General features: G+C 56.5%; 1 protein-coding gene across 1 annotated transcript; it reads right to left on the bottom strand.

The window, feature by feature from the left end:
* Positions 1-4,949: 4,949 nt before the first annotated feature.
* On the bottom strand, positions 4,950-26,562 carry ONECUT3 (one cut homeobox 3). Its single transcript, XM_064283092.1, has 2 exons — positions 25,380-26,562; positions 4,950-5,242 (listed from the first exon to the last, which is right to left on the bottom strand). The coding sequence occupies exons 1-2, from the start codon at positions 26,560-26,562 to the stop codon at positions 4,950-4,952; spliced, it is 1,476 nt and encodes a 491-aa protein (XP_064139162.1).
* Between the last annotated feature and the right edge of the window lie 529 nt (positions 26,563-27,091).

The raw sequence follows: 27,091 nt of genomic DNA, 5'->3' as shown, positions 1-27,091 counted from the left end.
TTGGTGGTGGGTGCATCCCATTCCTCCCTCTCTTACACCCACCTCCATCTGGCCAACACACACACCCAGGTAAGTGACTAGAAAATAATTTATTGAAGAAAAACAACAAACCCAACACAGCAATGGTTAACAATGATGATGATTTCTTTCTTTCTTTTTTTTTTTTTTTGAGTTTTAAGCTTGTCGCCTGAGGGTAGGGGCAGAGAGGGCTTCTCAGTTCCCTCTAGCATTGGGGGTCGGGGAGTCAGCCTCTGGATAACTCATTGAGTGTCTCCCCTAGATTCTGACCCCAGCTGAGACAACCCCCTCACCAAAGACCAGCCCTTGGTGAGAGTCTGAACAGGCCACAAGAAGGAGCCAGGAGTCCGATGGACTGATTTTGATTCAGCCACTTTGGGCAGGACAATGTGAAATGGCCCAAGTTCCAGCTGGTGCAGGGTCTGGGTAGGAGGGGCCCTGAAGTGTCCCCCACTGCTGCCATCGTTTTAGGTTGGTTGAGAACTCAGCTTCAGGTCCAGTCGGGGGCCTCCTGTCCCACTGGGTGTGAGAGACCCCATTTGGCCACTCCAGCCCTCCCCCTACAACCAGGGGCCTGTCCTGGAAAGTGGGCCCTCTGACCTCTTCCCTCCTGCCCTATCCCTGAATCCTTTGGGCCTCCCAGGGAAGGAATCACAAGGAACCCCAACCCAGGCTCTCCAGCTGTCCATCTCCAGGAGCTTGGGGGGGTGGCTCAGAGACTTGGCCTCATGTCAAGAGTGGGCTCACAGGCAGGGAGACATTGTCCCAGGTGGCCCAAATTGGGCTGGAAGGGAGCTTTCCCACCTCCTGGGCTGGACAGAAGGCGCAGTCACATCCAGCCCAGGGCCAAGAGGGCTTAGGGGGCCTGGGTGGAGTGGGGGAAGTGTTCTAGAGTGGGGGGGGTGCCTGCTGGAGCCTCAGAGGACCCTTCAGACCTGGGGACATTGTGGGGCACACCCCAGCCCCCACCACAATGGCAACAAGACTCGGATTGTTGTCTGATTGTCTGTCTTCTCTGAACAAGACACTTAGGAATTCATGCTAAAGTGAGACCAACCCGGCTGGGGGGCTGGCCCAAGACAGTGATGACACACGTGCCCCCAGAACCAGGGAGGCTGGGGCAGCCAGGTGGCATCTGGGCACTGGGCGGGGAGGGCGTGCAGGAGACCCTGGGTCTGGTGCTTGGACTTGCTGCTCCCCCGCTCCCTGCCTGCCTCCTCCCTTTCTCCCCACCTTCTGCACCCCCTGCCACCAGACACAGTTCCATGGAAAGGGGGACGGGGACACGGGGCAGAGCAAAGTACCACCAAACAGCACCAAGTCGGGCATGAAGTACAAGGATGACTGGACATGGAACCCAGGGGCCGCGACCCAACGGCCCCGCCCCCGCCCCGCCCCCACCCCACCCCATCACTTATTACATCAGCTTCTAGAAAGGGTACATTAGTCATGCATCAAATTCCATTTCGTCTTTTTTTTTTCATTTTTCGTCCTTTTTTTCTCTTAAATTACATTTGAACACAGAACACATAGAATAATAAATACTCTCATAAGACAACGACTCCAAAAAACGAGAAACAGAACACGCCAGAGAACACAAAGGTTTACCGTCTCACTCTCTTCCTCTCTTTCCTAAAGGACTTCGTTTAAATAAGAAATCTGTAAACGCACAGGTCCTTCCTCGCTCGCTCGCTCGCTCGCGCTCTCAGTCTCCCTTGCGCGCACGCTCCCTGTCTTTTGCCTCCGACCAGACCACCCGTCTCCCATCGCCTGACATTCATCCTGTCTCCCACTGACCTCGTCAAAGAAACCACATGCCATCCTATGCAAAATTATAATTTAACGGTATAAAGCTTCAAGTCACACGTTCCAAAAACTAGCTAAGGATTTTTTTTTTTTAATCACATAAACTATACATTAAATATTTTGAGGTATTTCAGAGAAAATTGTCAAAGGCTCAAAGGAATTGTGCTGGAGGCGTCCTTCCCCGCGTGGAGAATGATCTTTGCTATGTGGCAACCAGCTAGGTATCAGGGAGACCCGGGAGAGGAGCCCGCGTGGGGCTGGGGCTGAGGGCGCCGTGGGGAAGGGCTGGGGGTGAGATCCTGGTGGAGGGACTGGAGCTGGTGTGAGTGTGTGTATATGTGTGTATGTGTGTGTGTATATGTGTGTAGCCTATGTGTGTGTATATGTGTGTAGCCTATGTGTGTGTATGTGTTGTGTGTGAAAAGGATCCAGGAGCCCTGGAGACACTTTCGTGACCTGAGTCAGTAGCATTTGACCCGGTCTGGCTATAGTTCCCCATCTCATTCCATCACTAGAACAAGCCCACGCCAGTTCCTGATTTTCCGATGGGACAAACTCGGCAGGCCTTCAAATTTGACGCTTGGGTCTGAAGGCTGAGGAAAGACAAGTGGTTTGTCAGCGGCCACCCAGCAGAGGGCACCAGAGAAGCCCTGTGGCCGGGAACAACCCCGAAGGAAAAAAACGTTGCCATGGAGTCGAGGCCGACTCATAGTGACCCTACAGGACAGAGAACTACCCCACAGGGTTTCCAACGGGCAGCTGGTGGATTCGAAATGCCAACCTTTTGGTTAGAGCCTGGGCTTTTAACCACCACGCCACCAGGACTCCAGGGCAGGGATCAGAGAGCTAAATTTCTAAGGAGAAGGGGATGAGATTGGGGCGAATTATGACTTATGTGGGCCCCTTCCTCCAGAAAAAAATACTTAAAATAACAAATTACGACCACGTTGACATACAGACGAATATTAAACATTTTCTTTTTTCCTTCTGATTTTTAAAGAAATTAAGACATTTACATTGGCCTCCAAAAGTTTCTTGGGCCTTGGGCCTGCTATGCTCAGTGGATGAGTCAGCCCTGCCTGGGATGGGCAGAGAGTTCTGAGCTGTCCATCAGGAACTGGGGAGGGGAAGGGGAGAAATGGGGCCCAGGTTTTAGTGGGAGGTGGGATAAAGGGACCACAGCCATCCAGAATGGAGCTCCCAGTGCCCAGGGACACCCTGAAAAGGAACAGGAGTCAGAGTGTGTGTGTGTGTACAGTATAATGCGTGTATAGTGTGTGTGTGTGTGTAGTGTATGGGGGTGTGTGTGTTGGAGGGAGAGGTTTGATGATCAGGAACGGGATTCTTTTTACTTTTAGGATTCTGCCCCAATACCCAAAGGTTCTAGAAACAACACTCAGATCCAGTTGCTTAAAACACTGGAGGAATAGTGAGTCGATAAGGACAAGAGAACACTCCACACACATCTTTGGTTCAAGAAAAAGGCACTCATCGATCTCACTATTCTTTCTTTCTCTCTCTCATCACTTTCGCACGCTCTCTCTTACTCTCCTCTCTCTCACCGGTAGGGAGGAGGGCTTACAGACACTTGGTCCGGAGGTGGGGGAATTCTAGCATCCAGCACAAGTCCTTGGGGGAAATCTTTGGTATCAGGTGTGATTTTTCCAATCACAGACTTGAACGTTTGAGTGAGGTAGCCTTTACCTGGGGGGAGGGGGAGGGGCATTTCACCGGAAATGTCTTTTGCATTCTCAAGGGGAGAGGGTGGCATGGCCCTCTCCCTGGGAGGCAGTAGATGGGTTAAGGGGGGGTCCTTCTAGCCTCCACATCTTGAACCCCGGGGGAGGGGGAGGCGGGCTCTTGGGATCCAGCTGCCTACCAGCCATGGAGGTCACCCAGAGGAGAGACCAGCGGGAGGGGGGGGGTTCATCTTTACATCTGACCCTTCCCCCTTGTAATTTTTTTTTTTTTTTTTTTTGGCAAAAATGGAGCAAGCAGATTCCACCTTCTTCGGCATCTTCTTTCTCTCTTTGGAGAGAGATATAACAAACACGAGGTTCACCCTGGTCGCCCCCATGAGGCCCAGTTCAGCCTCTCCACAAGGGCTGGGAGGTGGGGTGGGGAGTTCCAGAGGGTCCCAAAAAGGTAGAAACCCGATGGGCGGCTCCGGTGCTGTCTCTGGGTTCCCGACTCCGTGGAATCTGGATGTTTTCTTCTGTTTCCTGGGTTGTGTCTTTCCCTGTGTGTCATTCATCAAGGTGCCTAAAAGTAAAGTGAACTAAACAGAGGGATGGTCGGGAGAGGGGGAAAGGGAGGCGTCTGGAATTTACCCGCATGTTTGAGCTCGCCATTCCCTCCAGTCTAGGATGGGGGTAGGAAAGAGTGCTCGCCTGTAGGTGCTGGGCGGTTGCCGAGGCAGGCACCCTCCCCAGACTTTAAGGCAGGCAATTCTTGGCACAAGGAATCCTGGCCGCTAGGAGGGGCAGCTCAGTTCTTGGCTGGGGGGCAGTTCTGCCCGCCGACTGGGGTGTCGGCTTGTGGCCTGGGTGGGGGCTTATAAGGATCCATCTTGACGTAGGTTTTGGCGACTTTGGGAGGGGCTTAGTTCTGGGGGAGGGGCCGAGGGGGGCCACAGAGCACCTCCTCCATGGAGGCCAGGTGGGAAGGAAGGCCCTTCCAGCCTCACTCTGTGGGGGTAGGAGCCTGGCGAGGGAGGGGTTATTCTTAAAATTCCTCTTTTTAAATACCCGGTTTATATTTCTAGTATGTGCTTCTAGACCCGCTTTAGGGGACAACACAGTGAGCCCTGGTTTTTCTCGGGGGCCCCCTGGCGTCCTGAATTGAGAGGGGGCTGGGGAATTCCTTTCTGTCAGCCCCCTCCCCTCTGGGGGGGGGTTGGAGGGCTTCCTTTGGCCTGGAGGGGGTTGGGAAGGAGGGAGGCCCTTTTTGTGCACTTGGGCTGGGGGGTGTGCCACGTCCCCTCCCTGGGTGTGGGGGGCTCGGGCTGCCTCCTCCAGGCGCCCCCGGGGGGCGTGTCTCCGGGGCCGGCACGGTGGGGGCGGGGAGAAGTGGGAGGGCAGCGCCCCGAGAGGAAGGGAGGGCGCGGGACGCCAGGCTGGGGCACCTTAGGCCTTGGAGAAGGTGGCAGTGGCCCCGGCTGGGCCCCCGGGGGCGGCGCCGGGCTCCTCGGCCCAGCGGTTCATGCAGCGGCGCCGCGCGTTCATGAAGAAGTTGCTGACGGTGTTGAGCTCCAGCCCGAGCTGCTGCGAGATGGTGACCTGCATCTCTTTGGACGGCCGCTTGTTCTCCTTGAAGATGGCGATCAGTGTGCGCCGCTGCAGGTCGGTGAACACTAGGCGCTGCTTCTTGGGCTGCAGCGCGCGCTCCTTCTGCTGCTCCTGCTCCTTGCGCTTGCAGGCTGCGGGCGAGCGGCGTCGCACGGGCGAGCGGGGAAAGACAGGCAGGGTGCATAGCCAGAAGACGGAGAGCAAGGCAGACAGACAACAGGGCACAGGGGGACGCAGCCCAAAGCAGAGGGAGAAATCCAGGGAAACACAAAGCGACAGAGAGAGACACAACAGAGGGACAAAGAGACGCAAAGAGAGAGAGAAGCACAGGGTCACAGAGATAGGAAAACAGAAATATCAATAGAAAGGATGGCATGGAGAACAAAAGGGTGGAAGAGGAAGGGCAGACAGGGGTGGGTAGGTGGGCAGAGCAGGGGAGACAGATTGGGTGGGGGGGGACAGAGAAGGGGACACAGTGTGAGCACACCTCCACAGGCCAGGTCACCACCCTCTCCAATCCCCTTCTCTGCCCACAGCACCCTTCCCAGGCTAGCCCCTCCCCAGCCTCATGTTCCCAAAGCCCTTGTCTCCCCTACCAGAATGCTCCATATCCCCGAGGAGTACAAACGGCTAATAGTGGCCTTCTCCCTGCTTTCTGCAGCCCAAACCTGGGGAATATTGGGGTGACATGGAAACTCTGTCGTTGTTGGGTGCCGTTGAGTTGATTTTCAGCTCATAGTGACCCCATGTGACAGAGTAGAACTGCGCCATGGGGCTTCCGAGGCTGTAACCTTTACAGGGAGCAGGTCTCCAGGTCTCTCTCCGGCAGAGCAGCCAGATGGGTTTGAGCGGCCAACTTTTAGTTAGCAGTCTAGTTCTTTACTGTTGTGCCACTAGGGCTCCTATGGGAACGCTGCGTGTGAGATATTGGCTCATATACACGCAGGGTGAAGAAGCGTTCCTGAATAACCTCTTGGGGGTACCGCACAAACTCCAGCAACCTCTTCTGGGATAATGGGGAAACCGTGGCTCTGAGTGGCTGTGACAGTTCATGCCTCTTCTCTGGGCTGTCCTCTGAGGCCTGATGGCCTTTATAGGGCTGACATTGGAGCCCCCCACCCTGGCATGGCCCTTCCCATCTGAAAGCTGAGACCCAGACTTGGCCTACTCCCAGCACTTAGGGGACCCTCTGCAGCTGCAAGGACCCAAGAAAGGAGGCCTTGGAAAAAAAGCCGAGGGTGTGGAGACTGTCTCCCTTCCCGAGGGGAATGGGCCACTCAGATGCTTGCAGTAAGGAACACTGCAGCAGCTCAGGGTGATGGAGCAGGGCTGAAGCCCAGGACCCTGCCCCAGCTCCCAGCAGATCTCTCCCCTCCATGCAGTGGGGGCAGTGGGTAGAAAAGATGAGCTCAATGGCCAGGGTGGGCTACCTCGGCCAGTGGATTCTCGATTTCTCTTCCACACAGCAGTCAGGGGTGGCGGGCGGTGGAGTTTCCTGCCTCCTACAAATCCTACTGCCCTAGCTGCCCAGTCACCCCAGCAGTAGCCAGTGGTGCGGGGTGTACTAGCCAGCCCAGGTTGCCAGCCTCTCCTCTGTGCTGCCCTGGAAGTCTGCTGGGTCTGCACACCCAGCTTGCTTATTTTGCTTTAGGAACATTCTAGGCCAGATAGCATAGCAGATCAATGTCCATACACATCCACAAAAGATAACCAAATGTTCCCTGCGCTTTGACTCATTTCTCAGGGACAACAGATTCACTCATCTCTTGTGCGAGCTGACAACTGCCCTGCTACCTCCTCAGACCAGGAACACCAGGAGATCCTAATTGGCTGTTTCAGGGTTTATACTTAAATAAGAGTAACAGTCATCAGACATTTTAGGAGAAGCCTCTAACATGAAACAGAGAGAGAACAAAGGAGGAGGATGGGGTAGATGCACTTGAGGGAAACAGACAAAATAGGAAGCCCAAAAATAACCTTAAAAATGATAATTAATATACTCAGAGAGATAATAAAAGAATACTGTATTCATGAAACAAGAACAGGATGTTGCGAAAAAAGGACAATTAAAGAATAAGAAAGTGCTCTTAGAATTTAAATATATGTAATGTTGTTTGGTTTAAAATCAGGAAAGTTGTGCATCAGGGTTGTATCCTTTCACCATACTTATTCACTCTGTATGCTGAGCAAATAATACGAGAAGCTGGAGTATATGAAGAAGAACAGGGCATCAGGATTGGAGGAAGATTTATTAACAACCTGCGTTATGCAGATGACACAGCCTTGCTAGCTGAAAGTGAAGAGGACTTGAAGCACTTACTGATGAAGATCGGAGACCACAGCCTTCAGTATGGATTACACCTCAACATAAAGAGAACAAAAATCCTCACAACTGGACCAATGGGCAACATCGTGATAAATGGAGAAAAGATTGAAGTTGTCAAGGATTTCATTTTACTTGGGTCTACAATCAACTTTCACGGAAGCAGTAGTCAAGAAATCAAATGACATATTGCATTGAGCAAATCTGCTGCAAAAGACCTCTTTAAAGTGTTAAAAAGCAAAGATGTCACTTTGAGGACTAAGGTGAGCCTGACCTAAGCTGTGGTGTTTTTAATCTCCTCATATGCATGCGAAAGCTGGACGATGAATAAGGAAGACTGAAAAAGGATTGAGTCCCTTGAATTGTGGTGTTGGCAAAAAAATATGGAGTGTCCCATGGACTGCCAGAAGAACAAACAAATCTGTCTTGGAAAAAGTACAACCAGAGTGCTCCTTAGAAGCCAGGATGGCGAGACTTCATCTCATGTACTGTGGACATGTTATCAGGAGGGACCAGTCCCTGGAGAAGGACATCATGCTTGGTAAAGTAGAGGGTCAGTGAAAAAGAGGAAGACCCTCGATGAGATGGATTGACACAGTGATTGCAACAATGGGCTTAAACACAGCAACGATTGTGAGGATGGTGCAGGCCCAGGCTTTGTGTCCTCCTGTTATACATGAGGTTACCATGGGCCAGAGCTGACTCGATGACACCATTCCAACTCCTAGCGACCCAACAGGACAGAGTAGAACTGCCCCCATAGAGTTCTAAGGCTGTAATCTTTACAGGAGCAGATCACCGGGTCTTTTCTCACACGGAGCCAGAGCTGCTGGTCTGTTTGAACTGCTGCCTTTCACTTAGCAGCAGAGTGCTTAACCATTGAGCCACCAGGGCTCCTAAATATATGTAATAACTGGGATAAAATAATTCAATGTAAGGCCAAGGAGATAAAGGTAGGCAAATATCCCAGGAAAGAGAACTAAGTGGTGCGGAGATGGAATACAGTCCTAGTACTCTGCGGCTCCACAGTGGGTGCAGTTCACTGCACACGGTAATATTAATACTCGATATTGATTTAGGCAAAAGATTGCATTTGTAATTACATCGAGAAGCTGACAGAGGGGGAGGGTGTGGGTCTAGACATGGAGAGATGGTGAGGCAAAATGCAAGGATGGCAGTGTGTTAGGTGGCCTTTCGTTCGGAAGAGGAGAGACGAGCACATTTTGTACTTTATCTGCATAAAGAAACACTGGCCTCAAGCTGGGAAAGAGGACACAGGAAACACAGAAGTGGAAAGAATATGTAATATTCAGGAACTAGGTTCGAACTGTGGTGTTGATGAAGAATATTGAATATACCACGGACTGCCAGGACCGCCAGAAGAATGAACAAATCTGTCCCAGAGGAAGTACAAGCAGAGTGCTCCTTAGAAACGAGGATGGGGAGACTTACTTCGGACATGTTATCAGGAGGGATCAGTCCCTGGAGAAAGACATCATACTTGGTAAGGTAGAAGGTCATCGAAAAGACGAAGACCCTCAATGAGATGGATTGACACAGTGGCTGCACCAATGGGCCCAATAAGCAACTATTGTGAGGATGGCTCAGGACGGGGCAACCGTTTGTTCTGTTATACATAAGGCCGCTATGGGTTGGAGCTGACTCGACGGTATCTGACGACAAATCTGTGTGGAAACTGGATCTCTCCAAGTTGAAATAGATTTTGGATGCCTAGGAAAGATTCCCTAAGGAAATCGTAGAGTGGTTCAGTTCCAAATATGTGTTTTGCAACGCAGGTTGTTGTTGGGTGTTGTTGAGTCAATTCCAACTCATAAGGACCCCGTGTGACAGAGTAGAACTACCCCAAAGGGCTTCCTAGGCTGTCCTCTCCTGCACAGCCACTGAGTGGGCTCAAACCACCGACCTTTCTGTTAGCAGCTGAGTGCTCAACCATTGCAGCACAAGGTTCCATTTGCAACTCCGTACATGTTCATAAATAAAGTGCACCTTCATAGAAGGAGAATAAGGCGAAACAACCCTGGAAGGAACAGCAAGAAGCTGCTTTCACTTCCCCACCCCCCACACTGGGATCTGGCCTCCTGTGAGGGTCTTGGGGGTTTTGGTCCCCCGTCCTTCCGTTCTTCCAAAAGGGAAAGCTGAGTTTCAGGGAGCGCATCTAAAGGCAGAGTCAAAACCCAGCCCCAGGCCTTCAAATTTCAGCAGTCATGTCTTGACCATCTGTCATAACTGCCAATTCACTTACTCACTCATTCATTCATTCTCTCAGTAATTTGCTCACTAATCCGTCATACATTCACCGTAGGGACAGAGATACAAAAGTCCTTCAGAAAGCTCGCGAGATTCATATGCTGAGAGCCTTGTTAGCTGCCACTGAGTCAATTCCTACCATGGCAACCCCGTGTGTGCAGAGTAGACCTGCCCCAGAGGGTTTTCAAGCCTGTAACCTTTCAGAAGCAGATCGCCAGGCCTTTGAGGTGTCTCTGGGTGGATTTGAACCACCGACCTTTCTGCTAGTAGTTGAGCACTTAACATTTGTGCCACCTGGAGCTCCCAAGAGCCTTACTACACACATCCTTTGAATCCTTATAATAATTCCATAAGACAAGGGTTTTCTTATCTGCTTAGAGAACGGAAGGCACAGCCCCAGGGTCTCCCTGTCAGTCCTGGCAGGACACAGGGCTGATTTGCCCAGATGGGAAGGGAGGTGAGATGGGACACTGCTCCCACCCTATCCCTCTTCCCAGCTCCGCCTCCTCTTCACTAATGGGGGCCCCAGAGGCAGCAGCTGGGGGAAGGGCTGGAGAGCCAGAGTCGTGAAAAAACTTCGCTTTTTGTCGATCGCAGCAAAAAGAGGCTCCGCTCGCCCGCCCCCTCGCCCCTTGCCGGCATCCAATCTAATTACAGCTCCTCACAGCCTCGATCGATCTGGCTCCAGTTGGAGCTGTTTACCGCGAGCAGCTTTTGTCACCGCTGCCCTCCCCCCACTGGCCTGGAGGTCCTGCCTGCAGGGAGGGGGTGCTGGGGGGACGCTGCTCAGTTCCGCTGTCTGTGCACCGCCATCAGCACCCTCCCGTCACCCAGGATTCCCAGTCCGAAACGCTGAGGGTCCCTATGCTGGCTCTGTGCGGGGAACCACAAATCTTCCTCAAATCTGGGCAGCCCTGGGAGGGGGAGGCAGTGGATATGGGCCCCTTTTACAGAAGTGCAAACTGAGGCTCAGAGAAAAGGGACCAACCAGGGTGTGGAACTGCGGAGCAGCGGGGACCTGGGTGGAGAAGCCCTGGACCTACCTGCCTCACCAACCACAGAACCAAGCACAATGCCAAGCTACTGACACTTCTTCCACGTGACTTCCACCCACCCTGACACTGTCGCCTCCACCTCCACCACGCGCATCAGTTCTACCACCTTCGCCTTCACCTCCATCACTTCCTCCACCTCCACCATCACCTCCACCTCCACTACCAGTATCATTTCCTCTACAATCACCTCTGCCTCTACCACCACCTCTGCTTCCACTGTCAGCTCCACCTCCATCACCTCCTCCACCATCACCTCCACCTCTATCCTTTCTCCACAATCACTTTTGCCTGCACCGCTACCTCCACCTTCATCACTTCCTCCACAATCTTTTTCTCCACTATCACCTCTCCTTCACCATCACCTCCACTTCATCACTTCCTCCACGATCACCTTGTCCATCATTACCTCTGCCTCTACCATCACCTCCACCTCCATCACCACCTTCTGCAACATCGCCTCCACCTCCATCACCTCGCCCAACATCACCTCTCTCTCCACCATCACCTCCACCTCCATCACCACCTTCTGCAACATCGCCTCCACCTCCATCACCTCGCCCAACATCACCTCTCTCTCCACCATCACCTCCACCTCCATCACCACCTTCTGCAACATCGCCTCCACCTCCATCACCTCGCCCAACATCACCTCTCTCTCCACCATCACCTCCACCTCCATCACCACCTTCTGCAACATCGCCTCCACCTCCATCACCTCGCCCAACATCACCTCTCTCTCCACCATCACCTCCACCTCCATCACCACCTTCTGCAACATCACCTCCACCTCCATCACCTCGCCCAACATCACCTCTCTCTCCACCATCACCTCCACCTCCACCACCTCCTCCACTGCCCTCTGCCTCCACTGTCACCTCTGCCATAATCATTACCTCCGCCTTCACCATCACCTCCACCTCCATCCACCTTTGCCTCCACCCTCAGTATCACTCCAACTTATCACTTCCTCCACCTCCATCACTTCCACCCTCAGTATCACCTCCACCTTCTCTGACTTCACCATCAATATCATTTCTACCATATCACCTCCTCCACCGTTTCCTCCATCATCTCCACCTCCACCATCAGTATCACTTCTACCTCATCACCTCCTCCACCCCCACCACCATCTTTACCACTATCACTTCCATCACCCCTGCTTCCATCACATCAACACTACCTCCATTCTCATTACCTCCTCCACTTTCACTTCTGGTCCCAGAACCATCCCCATACCCTCAACATCAGCTACACTTTTATCCCCTCCACCACCCTCGCCTCCCCTACATCACCACCATCACCTTCCCATCTCATTGCACAATCCTTGCTTTCTCTGTTTTCACCTCCACCTCGATCATTCTCATCAACACTGCCACCATCGCCTCCTCCTTTGTCTTCATCTACATCACTGGCCCCCATTGTGGGGTCCACCTCACAGGTGATGCTGTGGCCCAGAGGGGCTCAATGCTGGGCGCCATGACCAGGCCCTCCCAGCCTGCGGCGGGGTTGGGGAATGGCCCCAAACACAGACCCTCCTCACCGACCGTGGTTGCCATGGGAGCCAGAGCAGAAGCAGCTGGGTTGGCTGCTGGGATTGTTGAGGGACATTAGACTTGGTCTGGGACCCTGGGTGAGCCACCCCTTTCAGGTTTCAGCCACCCCATCTGAAAAATTGGGGCATAAACCACACTTCCTTCAAACAATCTTCAGTGCCCATCAGCTGCCCCAGCCCTCTATGGCCCCCATATTACTCAGAGGAAATGCTGAGGATTGGCCCCTCCCCACCTGCCTGCTACAGGGCACCTCTCTGTTCTCTCTCCCCTCCACACCCCCTCACTCACTCCCCTCCAGCCACACTGCTCTCCTCCCAGGTCCCAGCCAACCTCAGGGCCTTTGCACCGGCTGTTCCCGCTGCCTGGGCTGCTCTTCCCCGAAGGTGCTTCATGGCTCCCTCCTCGCTCCTTCCAGTTTTTACTCCAATATCTCCTTCTCCCTGAGACCCGGCCTGAACCCCCACCCCCAGTTTTAAGCCACAATGCCTCCTCTCCACCCTTCTCTAAAAGGATCTCTTAAAAAAAAAATTTTTTTTTTCCCACAGCACTCACATCGACCAATCCGCTCTCTCCAGGGGCCCTGGTGAGTGAAGGTTTGGGTGCTATGAGGTGCCCACCGTTTCTTGGGCTGCCCCCCGCCCCGGCCCTGAGGCCTGAGAATCTGATTCTAAGAACAAATTAATCCGGGGTGCCCACACCCCATCCTGCTTCCCCACTGTTACAGTCTTTTTGCAATCCAGGGATAAAGGGGGGTCTGCAGCTGGTTCTTGGGATCCCAGGGGCCTAAGGAGGAGGCTAAAGAAGATCTAGAAGTGAGACTGAGAACCCGTCCCCAATTCTGAGCCCAGTAAAAGCGCTAATGGTGGAACTTTCTGTAATGTCTGGCCTCCCAGCCCAGGGTGGCAGCGCCCCGGCCTGCCTCGCAATCTCCAGGACTACCTAAGTCGGTCATTTTAATTTTTGTGCACTGAATCGCCGACGGGCGGAAGAAATCCCCAGGGAAGCGCCCCCGGAGGGTGGCGTTCCTGTCTCCCAGCCCCGCACCGGCCGGGTGGCCGGCCCGGAGTTCCTACTGTGACCGGCAGAGGGCAGCCGCCACCTCCCCAACCCAGTGCGCTAAGAAGGGGGCGGGGCCTCTTTGGTCCGGAGGGTAGGGGGAAGGTGAGTTGAGGGGAACCCTCAGCCCTGGAGGAAAGCCCGGGCAGCACTAACATCCCTCCTGCTTCCCACCTCTTTCTAGAACGTTGCTGGGATCAGCAGATGCCCAAGCAGTCAGGCCCACACAGGGCTGGCAGTCCGGCTGCCTGGTGTTGGTCACTCTGAGCCTCAGCTTGCTGAACTGTAAAATGGATTCAATCCTGGTCCCTGCCTCGCCGGGCTATGGGAAGGGTTAGCCAGAAAAGCTGAATTCGATGGGGAGGTGGGATGAGTCTCCTGAACTTCCGTCTGGAGGGCCTTGGGAAGATCCAGGCTCTAGGCCCAACTTGGGGCATGGCCATGAAGTTGCTCCTCTTTGGAGGGCAGGCCCTTAAGCCATCAGTGAGGGGAGAGATGGAGAAATGACTTCAGGTGTAAGAAGCTGAACTGGCCCAGCCAGAGAACTCCTACACATCCCTAAGGCCCAGCAGCAATGGCCCCGCTCCCAGGAAAAACTGCCACCCCAGCAGAGCCCTAGCTCTCTCCTCTGGGACCCCCTCTCCCCAGCCACGGTCCCTCTCTCTGGTCCATCCCTGACCCTGCAGGCTTGGATGCACCTCACACAACTAACACCCCTGGGTTATCGTCTTGACAGGTGGTGGGCCACTGAGGGGACTCATCCCAGACTTGAAGGCCTCTCTGAGGGAGACCCAGGCAGCCGCTGACCTGAAGTGGGCTCCAGGACACCCCCAGCAGGGAACACCCACCCACAGCTTGCAAGGGGGCCCATAGGGCCCCAGATCAATCACCCTCAGCAGATGAGAGAGAACTGTGGCTGCAGCTGGAGCTGGGGTCTCATCTGTTAACCCCCTTGGCCCTCTGACCAGCTACCTGCTGAGAGACACCCCTTCCCCTCCTCCTCGCTTCTCCTCCTCCTTCTCTCCCTCCCTGCTCCCATCCTCCTTCATCTTCTGTCCAGAGGCTTGGGCACATGTAGCTTCCAGTGTAATTGAGGGTGCCCACGGGTTACTTGGGGACCAGGGCATCTGGGTGTCGAGATGGGCACACACCTGTACCTGGCAGGCCCAGAAGCAGCAGGCTGTCTGCTGGGGTGTCACCCACCCTCACACCGTGGTCCTTACACACACCTCACATGTTGTCACACCCAGCTTCAGTGGGTAGGGAGAAGGTGTGAGCTCAGCTGGGTCTGTGAGGCCTCCAGAGGGGTCACATCTGGGCTTCAGGGCTGAGCTGGAGATGGAGCCTGGGTGTCCGGCCAGCCAGTGAGACTCAGACGACCGTGGAGATGGCTGGGGTGCACGGGGGGTGAGGCCTCCAGGGGCTGGTTGGATAGGGAAGGACAACAGCTAGACCCTGCTCAGAGGTGGACTAAGAAATGACCCCAGGATGCAGAAAAGCGTTGCCCTGGGTGACCATCCTCTGCCCTTCTGTCTCCAGCCTGTCAGTCGGTTACGTCCATAAGCCCATGAGCCCCGAATGCCTGCCCCCGTGGGTCTGTCCACCTGGGCACGGTGTAGGAGCAGGAGTGGGCAGGTGCTGCCCCTCACTCTCCCTCCTGTGCTGGTTCCTCACTGCTCCAGCTGCTTTTCTCAGAGGGAACAGTTCAATGGCCAGCCGAGCTCCGGTTTCCTTGGCAACGTGTCCCTCCCGCCGCCAGCTGCCCAGTCCCAGAAGTGGGGAACGCTGGTGCCCCACCCTCGGGGCTGGGTATCCCCATTGGCCTCCTCAGGCTGGAGACAGTGGCTGACCAAAGCCACTTGGTGAGTCACCCCAAGGGGCCTAAAGCACACAGTCAGTCCTTTTTACCCACACTCTGGCCATCTGGGGGACCTGGGAAAGGGGGCTCGTGGTGGGGGGTGTGGAGTCGTTTCCAGAGAAGAGAGGCCTGAGCCAGGTACCACACCCCAAGCGGAGGACCTGGAGGCCTCATCCACCCCCTCTGTCCCTCATCCCCCTGCCTCTCCACTCTCTGCCCTTCTCCCTCTCCCCCTGCCTCCCCCTACACCTGCCTCCTGGCCTCTTACCCACCTTGGCCTCAGTCCAGCTTTGGGGTGAGGTCCCCACCTCCCTCTTCCCTCTCTCCCTCCTCTCCGTGGCCTTCCCTGATGGGATTTTAATGGTCGCATTTTCAAATTAGTTCTGAGCCTTTCAAACACTTATCATAGAAAGAGTGTTCCCACGTGGACCCTGGCTCACTCCATCTGGAGGTGCTATGGCTGGGTGGGGGGAGGGCCGGGACATTCCGCTGCAGAGACCCCCATTTGGGCACCCTCAGAGACAAACCAAATAGCAAACACGCACTTGCACACACAGGCATATAGGGACACACGTGCGTGCACACACACACACACATACATAGAGCTTTTATTAAAAAAACAAAGTTAAAGAGCTGGCTGCAGCAGCCACGGTTGAAAATGGATTTGATAATGACGACAGGAAAGGAACCCATGATAAGAAAAAGTGGGGCGGGGCAGCCCGGAAAAAGGGGTTGGCTTTAGCTTGGCCTTTCAATGATTGGGAAATTAATCCACAGATAAACTCACAAAAAATCTCATTGCCGCCGAGCTGATTCCGACCCACAGTGACAGGACAGAGGAGAACTGCCCCACAGTTTCCAAGGCTGCAATCTTTCCGGAAGCAGACCGCCACATCTTTCTCCCACTCAGCGGCTGGTGGGTTCCAACCACTGACCTTTTGGGTAGCAGCTGAGCTCGTAACTAGTGTGCCACCAGGGCTCCTTACACTTAGAGCCCAAACCAAAATCCAATCTGACTGCCTCCTCGTCAATCCCAACTCACAGTGATCCTATAGGACAGCGTAGAACTGCCCCATGGGGTTTCCAAGGCTGTACACTTTCCGGAAGGAGACTGCCACATCTTTCTCCTGCAGAGGGGCTGGTGGGTTTGAACTGCCCGTCTTTCGGTGAGCAGCCTAACACTTAATTGCTGAGCCTTGAGGGCTCCTCAGGTAAACTTCCAGAGGCACAAAACGACCCTCCCCTCCCGACTTGCTCCCTGCGGCTGGATCCGGGGCTGACTCCAATGTCCGTGGGTGGGGAAATAATGGGTGAACTAGCCGACGACTGAAGAACACTCCGCAGCCCGGGAAAGGGCAGCAGGAAGTGCCCTCTTGGCTGCGGTGGAATATAGTTTCCACCTAGTGTTGTCCATACAGCCCTGGGAGCCTGGGCTCTTGTTTGTGTGCTTTTTTAAAGGAAAATAAAAAGGATTTGCACCCAGATTTCCTCGATTAAGAGTAGCTTTCTCCGGAAGAGACGTAGAAGCGGATTTGCTGAAAGGAAGGGACAGGATGGTGCCGCTCACTTCATTTGAGTTTGGAACTGAGTAAATGTGTCAGCTACTTAAATATATATCTCTAAAATATATATAGATATACAATATATAATTATTTAAGAACTGGGGAGAAACACACCAGAAGGAAGGTGGAGGAAGAGAGAAGCGGGTTTACAGCACTCATACATACTGGGGGTAGAAGCTCCCTCTTTATCTGTTTCCCACTCACGTTGGACTGGGGATTCACATCTCCATTTGTGGAAATGCAGGCGCGGAGGGGGAAGTGACTTGTCCAGGTCACTTAGCATGGATCCCTCAGGTCTGAGCCGCCCGCCCAGGCAGACTCCTGGTCCTGCCCATCTTTCCCCTAGTGCCCCCGCAATCTGCCCCAGAAGGATGCGGAGACGCTCGCCCTCCTCCACCCGCTGCAACCACTACACCCCCCTCAGCGCACAGCCCAGAGAGCCCAAGCGGGCCAAAGACCGCAGCTGCCCTGGAGTGCTCGGTGCGAAGTGATGTGAGCCCAAAAGTGAGCGACCTGCAGTCACTCCTGTCTCTGGGACTCAGTTTTCCCACCTGCACAATGGGAGCAAGGGACAATAGCTCTTCAGCTCTGACTCATGGTAGTGGGTGGCGTCTTCCCAGCCTGCTGGGCTCCAGAGGTGGGATTCGGAGAGGACATTGCAACCTCCCCAGCTGTGGCTCAGGGGCCTGAAGCTCAGAAGCCGCATGGCTATGGATGTGCAGTGCAGAAGCCAAGTGCGCCCACGTCTCGCCAGGCTGCAGAGGGTGGGCGGGCACTGGGAGCTTTTTGATTTAAGGGCTTGCTCCCCCGTGGCTGCAGAGGGCAGACTTACAGAGCAATGGGGCCCTGCTGTACTCCACAGCTTTCTTCACACTGCTTAAGGGCATTCCCTGGGTAAGGGAGCCTCAGCCACAGACATACCAACTCCATTGAGTCCCTGGGTGAGCAAAGGTGCTTGGAAACACACAGATCCCTGATGTCCCCACGCCCAACATCCCCTATTGCCCTGCCCCAGTCACTCTGAGCAGACTCCACTAAGGAGTAGGGGTCTTACTCATGCCCCCATTTCCTGTGCGGACAGGCATAGGACAGACTCAGGTTGGGGGCAGATGGGCAGTCCTGAGCCCGGTGATTGCACACGGGTGTTTCCCAGAGTGGATGTGGCCATTTGCACTGTGTCCCCGTGGATCTCTACACTGTGTCCCCAGGGTTGTCTACAGTGTGTCTCCATGGACATCTACACTGTCTTCCCGTGGACATTTACACTGTGTTGCCATGGACATCCACACTGTGTTCCCATGGACATCCACACTGTGTCTCCATCATCATCTACATTGTGTCCCTGTGGACATCTACACTGTGTCCCCGTGGACATCTACACTGTGTCCCCATCATCATCCACACTGTGTCCCCATGGGCATCTATACTGTGTCCCCATGGACATCCACACTGTGTCCCCATGGACATCTACACTGTGTCGCCATCATCATCATACTGTGTCCCTGTGATCATTTATGCTGTGTCCTGTGAACATCTACACTGTGTCCCTGTGGACATCTACACTGTGTCCCCATCATCATCTACACTGTGTCCCTGTGATCATTTACGCTGTGTCCCCGTGAGCGTCTAAACAGTGTCCCCACAGACATCTACACTGTGTCCCCATGGACATCTACACTGTGTCCCCATGGACATCTACTCTGTGTCCTCGTGGACATCTACACTGTGTCCCGTGGACATCCACACTGTGTCCCTGTGGAGATCCACACTGTGTCCCCATGGACATCCACATTGTGTCCCTGTGAGCATCTACACTGTGTCCCCGTGGACATCCACACTGTGTCCCTATGGACATCTACACTGTGTCCCCGTGGACATCCACACTGTGTCCCCATGATCATCTACACTGTGTCCCCATAGCATCTACACTGTGTCCCCGTGGACATCCACATTGTGTCCCTGTGAGCATCTACACTGTGTCCCCGTGGACATCCACACTGTGTCCCTGCGATCATCTCTACTGTGTCCCCATGGACATCTACACTGTGTCCCTGTGGACATCCACACTGTGTCCCCATGGACATCCACACTGTGTCCCTGCGATCATCTATACTGTGTCCCCATGGACATCTACACTGTGTTCCCGTGGACATCTATACTGCGTCCCCATGGATATCTACACTGTCCCAGTGATCATCTATACTGTGTCCCTGTAGCATCTATGCTGTGTCCCTGTGGACATCTACACTGTGTCCCTGTGAGCGTCTACAGTAATTTCTCAGTGGCATCTACACTGTGTCTCCTTGGGCATCTACACTTTCGTCCTATGCACCTTTCTCTTGGCAGCCTGTGGCAATCGTGGACATACCTTCAGGTCCCCGTTTGTCTGCTGAGAATTTGTGGCTTTGTGTGTGGCTCGGTAGGCCTGAGCGGTTCCCCCACAATCTCCCACATCTGCCCACCTACCCAGCCTCCACTGGGAGGTGGGCCCCCTTTCCTCACCCTCAGCCACACAACTACTCGGATTGGGCAGAGGGGGAAACTGAGGCCAAGGTCACTTGGATCTTCCAGGCCTCCCCTGGCTCATGGCCCAGTGTCTCCCTTCCCCCTCTGCCGCTGCCTTTCTGTATTGATCAGGGTCCATATTTAATTAAAAACTAGATGCAAACCAGTTAGAGCTTTCCTGGTTAAGCCGGGCTGCTTGCTGGCTGCGTACAAAGACAGTCCGCAGGGGCCTGGCCTCCTCCTTAGAGCCCTTAGAGCCGCTGTGGGCTCTCCACCTCCCAGCCTCCACCCAGGATGAGAGTCAAGACTTTGAAGATGGGGTGGGGGGGTGAGGAGGTGAGGGGTGGGGGAATGGGGGTTGGAGGGGTGGGTGGAGGTAGGGGGGTGGCGGCGTTGATCTTTCCGGCAGAGGGCTAGCAGGTAAGTGAGCAGCTCTGCTGTGCCCTAAACAAGCCCTCCCCACCTCGGGCACAGAGAAGAGGGTAGCAGCAGGGCAGGGAGTGCAAGCCCAGGGACCAGAGATGGGGGCGGTGTTAGCTCAGACTAGAGTGTGGTGGTTGATATGGGGCGAAGGGGAAGAATTGGAGACTTAAGGAGGAAAACGGCCAAGACTTGGTTAGTTTTGGGAGTTTAGGCTCAAGGGGACAAACCAAATGCAGCCCACTGTCCTGCAAGAGGCCCCCCCCACCCCCGCCGATTCATCAACATGCTTATCTCTGACACGGGGGTGACTGTCCTGTCTCTCAGGCTCTGATATAATGACAGAAGGAGATTAGTGAGCCCCGAGGCTGGGGGTGCTGCTGGCCCTCCAGCCCTGGTGGGGTGACTTCAAGGAAGGGAAGGTTTGAGTGCCACCTCCTGGAATGTCCTCCATCCTGGCTCACAGAGGGGAAGCTGGTAGCTGAGATCATCCTCCCTCCAGTGAGAGCCCAGGTCGCCTTGGACTGGGGGTGTGGCCTTCCCTTCTCACAGCTTCAGTTAGCCTGTCTGTAAAGTGGAGGCAATAATGAACCCAACTTAAAAGGTCATTCCAGGTGACTCTGTATCTCACCTGTGGTGAGTGAGCAGAAAGTGGGGAGGAAGGAAGGTGTCAGGAAGCCCAGCCTTCCCCCCTCGCCATCTTGGAACCTGTCCTCTTCTAGGGGAATTGGGTTCACCAATCCTGGGCTGGCCCTCAGGCAGCCCCAACCTGGAGTCTTGAGGTCTGGAAGTGGGTGGCTGATTTTGGGGATCCCTGAAGAGCCAGCCATGGGTCTGGCAACACACAGCACACGACAGCCTCCCCCTCTCCCACCCTGAGCATCACCGTGTGGCCTCAGTCCCTCTGGTGAGCCCTGAAGACCCCAGGCCCCTTGGGCACCTCCTGCTCACTCTCCATTCAACCCATGGGCTGAGGTGACTCGAGGCCACCCCCCTGAAGCTAGGTGTGCGTTTGGAGCCTATGATGGAGCCACGTGGCCTCGGGGTCTGTGACTCCACTGGAGACTCTTGCTGGGGGAGGGATTGATAAGAATAAAAACAAAAAATCCATTGCCATTGAGTTGATTCCAATTCCTAGTGACCCTATAAGAAAGTAGAACTGCCCCATAGGATTTCCATGGAGCAGCTGGTGGGTTCAAACTACCGAGCTTTTGGTTAGCAGCTGAGCTCTTAACCACTGCACCACCAGGGGTCCTTGATAAGAATAGTCTTAACAAACACCTGACGGCAGCACTGAATTCTCTCCGTTTCTCAGATGAGGAAACTAAGGCTCAGGCCCTTGCCCAGGATCAGCCGAGGATGGGACCCAGATGGGACCTGGGTCTCTGAACCCCCGACAGCCATTCTCCCAGCTGCCTGGGGAGGCTGCGGGTCTATTCTAGGGGTGTTTGTGGAAGGTGGTGGGAGGTGAGGAGTCTCTACAGAAGAGGGTCCAGAGTGTTCATGGCCAGATGGTCACCCCTCCAGGTAGGAGTCAGGAATTGGGTTCCCCCATGAAGCTCTTGCCGAGAACAGAGGTGATGGGGGGGAGGAGGGGGCCTGCCGGCCTGTATTAGCCTGGGAGGGTTGTCTAACCCCTTGTTCCATTCCTTCCCCACCCCATGAAGACCCTCAGCCCCTGGGAGACTGCCTGCCTGTCCCTGCCAACCCGAGTTTGCCATTACTGCTCCTCCCACATCAGTAAAACAGTGCCAGAAAAGAATTGGAGCCTTTTCATTCTTTTTTTTTTTTTTTTCTTTCCTTCCCTCCCTCCCTCTTTTCTGCCTTTCTGTTTTTTGTCCAGGGGCCAATTTGGGTCATTTAGGGACAAAGTATCTTATCAGCTCTGAGTGGAAGCAGGAGTCCCTCTCTGCCTCAGTTTCCCCCACAAGTTTCCACCACTCTTCAGGGATTCTGGGTTCCTGATGGGGCCTTTTCTTTCCACAGCCGTCTTGTATTTTATTTCATATATATGCATTTATATATTTTTCTGATCAATTACAAAAAATACTTTTGCACCAGAGTTGCAATTTAAACAATATTCGAAGACAGCCGAAGCTATCGACCCGGCGGAGTTGATGAATTAGAGAGGGTAATTCGAAAGCATCGACCGCCCCGCCCCCGCCAGGAGCTCGCAGCCCCTCCCCCAGCCCCTCTCCCATAATTACTGTTGGAGCCTGAGCCGGGAGGGCTTCGAGGAGGAGGCGGAGGAGGAGGCGGCTAGAAGCCAGGGGACTTAGAGGACCTTGGGATGGAGGGGAGGTGGGTCCCTGCCCCGTGAGGGTGGGGTGGGGGATGCCGGACGGGCCCTCGCCGGACTAGCAAGACCCAGAATCTCATATGTCAGTCCTAGGACCCTGGTCCCACCCCCCACATTTTACAGATGGGTAAACCGAGGCGCGCAAACGGGTGGTGAGACCCGGGACCCTGAGGTCTACCTTGTTCGGATTACTCGCGTGCTTCGAACGAACAAAGAAACCACCCTTTTCCCGTCCCCTCCTCCCGGGACTGGGACCGGAGGAGGACTCTGTTCTGGTAGGGCTGGGGGGCTGGGGACCTCCACCCCCAGCTCTCGGCTCCCCTCTTTCTGTCTCTCCCTCTTGCTCTGGTCTCTCTACCTCTTTTTTGGTCTTTCTTTTTCTCGGGTTCTCTGTTTTGGCCTTTCTTCCTCTCTCTCTCCACTTCTTTGTCTTAGTTTTCTTCCTGTTGTTCTTTCCCTGTCTTCCTTCTGTCTGTCTCTTTTGTTTCCTCCCTCCCTTCCTTCATTCCTTCCTCTCTCGGCCTCTTTCTCCTCTCTGCCTCTCTCTCTCCTCCTTGTCTTTTTCACCAGGGGCGGGACATTCTGACCGGGCAGGGCTCGCGGGAGCAGCTTCGAACCGAGTGGCGCGGCCTAAGGTGGACGAGCGCGTGGGGCTGGACTCGCGCCGGCGCGAGGAGGTCGCGGAAAGGCCTGGTGGTGTCGCCGGCCGGGACGGGGACAGGGGAATCCTTCTCTGCCAAGGGAATTGAATTGTGCAGAGGGGAGGTTTCTCTTGATGAGCGTGGACATGTCAGTGCCCCTTGAGAGGCTCGGGCTGCCGCTGTGCTGTGAGACGTTTGGGAGTGGGAACGTGCCCCGCCGCCTCCCAGCAAGCGCGGCGATTTGCCGCCACTTAACTGCTTTTCATTTGCGCAGGGACCGGAACTAAAGGCCTGAGCCCGCGCGTAATTACCCACGGCCCTCAGTCGGCCATCTCCGACAGCCCAGGCCAAGCTGGGTGGTGTAGACACTGCCCAGAGCTCGCCAGAAGTCCGGCGGGTGCGAGCCCAGGCGCGCGAACCAAGCCAGGTCTGTGTCCGGAGGAGCGCCGGACAGGCCGGGGGCCAGGTTCATTGTCACCAAGGCTCCTGTGCCCAGGCCGGGACTGGCGCGCCCTACTCCATTTCTTCCCACGTTCCCATGAGGCGTGGAACTCCCATTTCCCAAAGGGGAAACCGAGGCTCAGAGAGGGGAAACTGCTCGCCCACAGCGGAAGAAGTCAGGGAGTGGCCGCTCACGGACAGCAGCGGCCTCAGTGTCCTCTTCTGTAATTATCCTGGCGGTGGGAAGGGTAACTCTAAGACCAGGACGAACCTGATTGGGCACTGTGCGGGCCAAGAGAACATAGGCCTTGAGCAAGGGGTGCCAAGGCTGGGCGGGTCTTGAAGCCCAGAGGGGCTCCTCACCCCGCAGCGGGCACCTCCATGGGGTTTTTCACCTGCGGTTTGTTGTTCTGTGGCCCATGCATCCCAAAACATGTGATTCAAATACCACTAATGGGTCGTGTTAGTTGCACAAGGTGAGAGCAGAAACGTGGCTGTGCATGCGTTATTTGGGGCACACATAGGCTGGACACAGTCCCCCGAAACCCAAGCACTGAGGAGGAGGGGAAGGTGTGGGTATGATGATATTTAAAGATGCCACATGTTGCTGCCTTGAGGGATCATTTATTTCTAAGGAACCACTAAGTATGTGAAGTATGCCCCTTGAGCCCAAGTATCTGGGTATGCTTTTGTCACTTGATGTCACCACATTGCAAATTGCAAGTGGTGGCCGTGGATCCATAGCACTGAGTGTCCATGTGAGCACAAGTGTGCCATTACATGTGTGCTGGAAAGCAGGACCAGGTGGGTTTCTCCCATATGGAATCACCCAGGCAGGTTCACTAAGCCATTTCTAATATGGCACCATGACTTCCCTGTGCACTTCCTCACCTGCCACATAGGACAAAAAATTTATTTCCTGCTACCCGAAGTGGAGACCTGAAGAAATCCATAAGAACTCCATCCAGTCACCTTGCTCTGCAGAAGGGGGAAACTGAGGCCCGGGAAGCTATGAGCTCTCAGAGGCCTTTCAGTCGGCCTGGCGCTCAGGAAGGGGGTGGTTCCTCCGTGGAGGAAGGAACATGGAACCCCTCCCGATCCCCTGGCACCGTTTCTTCCGTGCCCCCTACATGGCTGGGCAGGCTAGGGGTGCAGCCAACCCCCTCCCCTGTCCCTGTTAGATGGGCGCCTCAGTAGAGCCCCAGCCGCCTGGCCGCGCTTGCCCCTGTGCGCCGCGGAGAAGTATCGATCGATCCGGCAGGCGGGGTGCCAGCCCCCTCCACAGCACGGCCAGGGAAAGACCCCCTCACCGTGCCCAGGCCGCTGGGGGAACTCTCCCACACCCCCACACATACTCAGAAGATGGGGGACCTGGCTAGCCCCGGCGTTGGGGGCAGGTGTAGCCCCCGCTGTTGTCAGCTGAGAGAGAGGAAAGAGTGGGGTCCCCAGGGGGCCGCTGGCCTAGTGTCTGTGTGAGCGATAGAGACAGAGAGACAGAAAAAGAGAGCGACAGAGAGAAAGAGATAGAATGAAGAGAAACAGGGTGAAAAAAAAATCAATAGCAGTTTGAGCGGACAGAGAGAGGCAGAGATGAGAAAAAGACAAAACAGAAAAGGCCAGCCAGCGAGCCGCGCGCCCACCCCGCCCCGAACTCGGAGCCAACATGCCGGCGGGGTGGCCGGACCGGGTGTGAAGGCCTTCGAGCCATACAGGCGAGGGTCCCCCGGGCCGCCCCTCCCCCGCCAGTTCTCGGATGACCTTTGCCAGCGGCCGGAGCGCCGGTGGAGGCGGCTATCGATCGCTGGGGCTGAGCTACAAAGAAGCGCGCGCTGGACAGGGGGCTGAGCACAGGCCCGATCTGGGTCTCCGCGGCGCACTGGAGGCTCTCTCAGGGCGGGCTGGGGGCGCAGCGGCCCCTCTCCTGAGAGAGTAGGGGTGTGGCACCCCAAGCTGACAGTAGCGGCGCATTCGGGGACACAGCAAACCCGGCTCCACAACGCTCCCGCGTGCGCGCACACACACACACACAATGAGCTACCGCGGGGGTTGTTTGGGGCGCGGTCCAGCAGTCTAAGGGGGCCGGGGACCCTCCTCCCGTTCCCGGAGGGGTAGCGGTAACGGCTCCGGGGGGAAGACGGCGCAGTCCCCAGTCCCCTTTAGCGACGGTACAGACAGTGGAGGGGCGCTGACTACGCTCTGCCCTCTGAGGGGTGCCGGGCCGGCGGGGCGCACTGCCGAGGCATGGAGAGCAGGCTGACTGGGCAGGCGGTGCGCGGCGCGCTCCTACCTGCGAGGCGCAGCGCCGACATGCGCTGGAACTCCGGCTCCTGCAGCCACTTCCACATCCTGCGGAAGGTCTCGCGGCCCGACTTGAGCTTGCTCCAGGGTTTGGGGTTGCGCAGCAGGTCGGAGAGCGTGCCCTGCGATCGGCAGAGGATGCGCTGCGCGAAGATGGCCTGTGGGATGCTGTAGCGCTTCAGCTCAGCGGTGATGCGCTGCGCCACCTCCTTGGTGTTGATCTCCTCGGCCGCTGAGCCCGGGCCGCCGCTGCCACCCGCGCCGGGCCCACCGCCGCCGCCGCCGCCTCCCGCGTGCGGCCCGTGTGCCCCGGCCGCCGCTAGCCCGCCCAGCGGCGCCAGCAGCCCCGCGGCGCCTCCGCCGCCCGCGCCCCCGCCGCCGCCGCCGCCTCCGGGTAGCCCGCGGGCCAGCGCGTCCTCGGCGCGCCCCAGCAGCGCAGCATGCGGCTCGAAGGCGGCGGGTGGCAGCAGCTTGTCCCCGGCCAGGTGGCCCGGTGCGCCGTAGGCGGCCAGCGGCGGGGGAGGCGGCGGCGGCGGCTGCGGGGCGCCGTGCAGAGCTGGCGGCAGCGCGTTGGGCAGCGGCGACAACGGCGACCCCATGGCCGGTAGCTCCTTGCTGTAGGGCCCGTAGAGATGGCCCACCGAGGCGAGCGCAGCCCGCTCGTCCCGCATGAGGGTGAAGCTGCCGCTCACGCTGGCCGCCAGGCGCTGCGGCGGGGGGGGCGGGGGAGGCGCGGCCGCGGGGTGCGGGTGCGCGTGCGGGTGGCCGCCGTGCGCCCCGGCCACGGCTGCGGCCGCCGCGTGCTGGTGGAACTTGTCGGCCACGGCCGCGAGCGGAGGCAGGTGCTGCAGAGGCGTAAGCGTCGTGTAGGTGCCGCCCAGGCCGGGCGCCTCGCAGGCCATGCCCATGGCCGGGTGCAGCGGGCCTGTCAGCTCCCCGCGGAAGTCGGCGCCACCGCCCGCGCTGCCCGCGCTGCCCGCGCCCCCGGCGCCCCCGCCGCCACCGCCGTCCAGCAGGCTGGCCATGCCCGCCACCAGGCCTGGGCGCCCGGGCGCTACCAGGCCGCGGTGCTGAGCCGCCGCCGAGCGCGCGTGGCCCGGGCTCAGCAGCTCTCCCGCCTGCGCGTGGGCCACGCCATGCAGGCCCCCCAGGCCCTCCAGGCTTAGCTCCATGCTCGCCGGCTCTGCCGCCCGTGCGCCTCAAGGCCGCCGCATGGCCCCGCTGCTCCGCGGGGGCTGCGCTCAAGGCTGCCCGGCTGCCCTGCTGCGAGCGCGGCCACCAGGATGTGGCGGGGAAGCGGCCGCCTGCGCCCGGGCCCGGCCTGACGTCAGCGCCCCCGCCCACCGCTCCCCTCGCCACCGCCTCCCGCCGGCGCTCGCCGCTCCCGCCCCGGACCCCGCGAGCGCAGCCGGCTCGGGGCGCAGGCTAGGAGAGGACAAGGAGGGGCCCAGGACAGACTGAGTCGCTGACCCCGTCTCTCCCGGTCCCTCTCCCGAGAGGATCACAAATGGGACTTTTCTGCTTGAGTCCTGTCTCCGGGGACGGCATGGAAGTGTGGCTGAGAGGGGACCTGTTATCCACGTTGTTGCACAACACACCCTAGCTAGTCAAAGCTCCCCCAGGAAGTGGGTCCTTCGCAAGTTCAGCCCCCCTCAAAGGCACACGCAGGGAGTCACAGCTCCCATATGACCTCCGCGGGGG

Source organism: Loxodonta africana, chromosome 3 (assembly GCF_030014295.1).
Source record: "Loxodonta africana isolate mLoxAfr1 chromosome 3, mLoxAfr1.hap2, whole genome shotgun sequence".
Taxonomy (NCBI): Eukaryota; Metazoa; Chordata; class Mammalia; order Proboscidea; family Elephantidae; genus Loxodonta; species Loxodonta africana.
Note: the sequence above shows the minus strand (reverse complement) of the source record. Positions and strands in the feature narration are given on the sequence as shown.

Coding starts and splice junctions, on each gene's coding strand:
- ONECUT3 (XM_064283092.1), bottom strand. CDS start 26,562: ATGGAGCTAAGCCTGGAGGGCCTGGGGGGCCTGCATGGCGTGGCCCAC. Junction 5,243..25,379: donor GTCGGCGCTGCGCCTCGCAG/GTAGGAGCGCGC, acceptor GCTCGCCCGCAG/CCTGCAAGCGCAAGGAGCAG.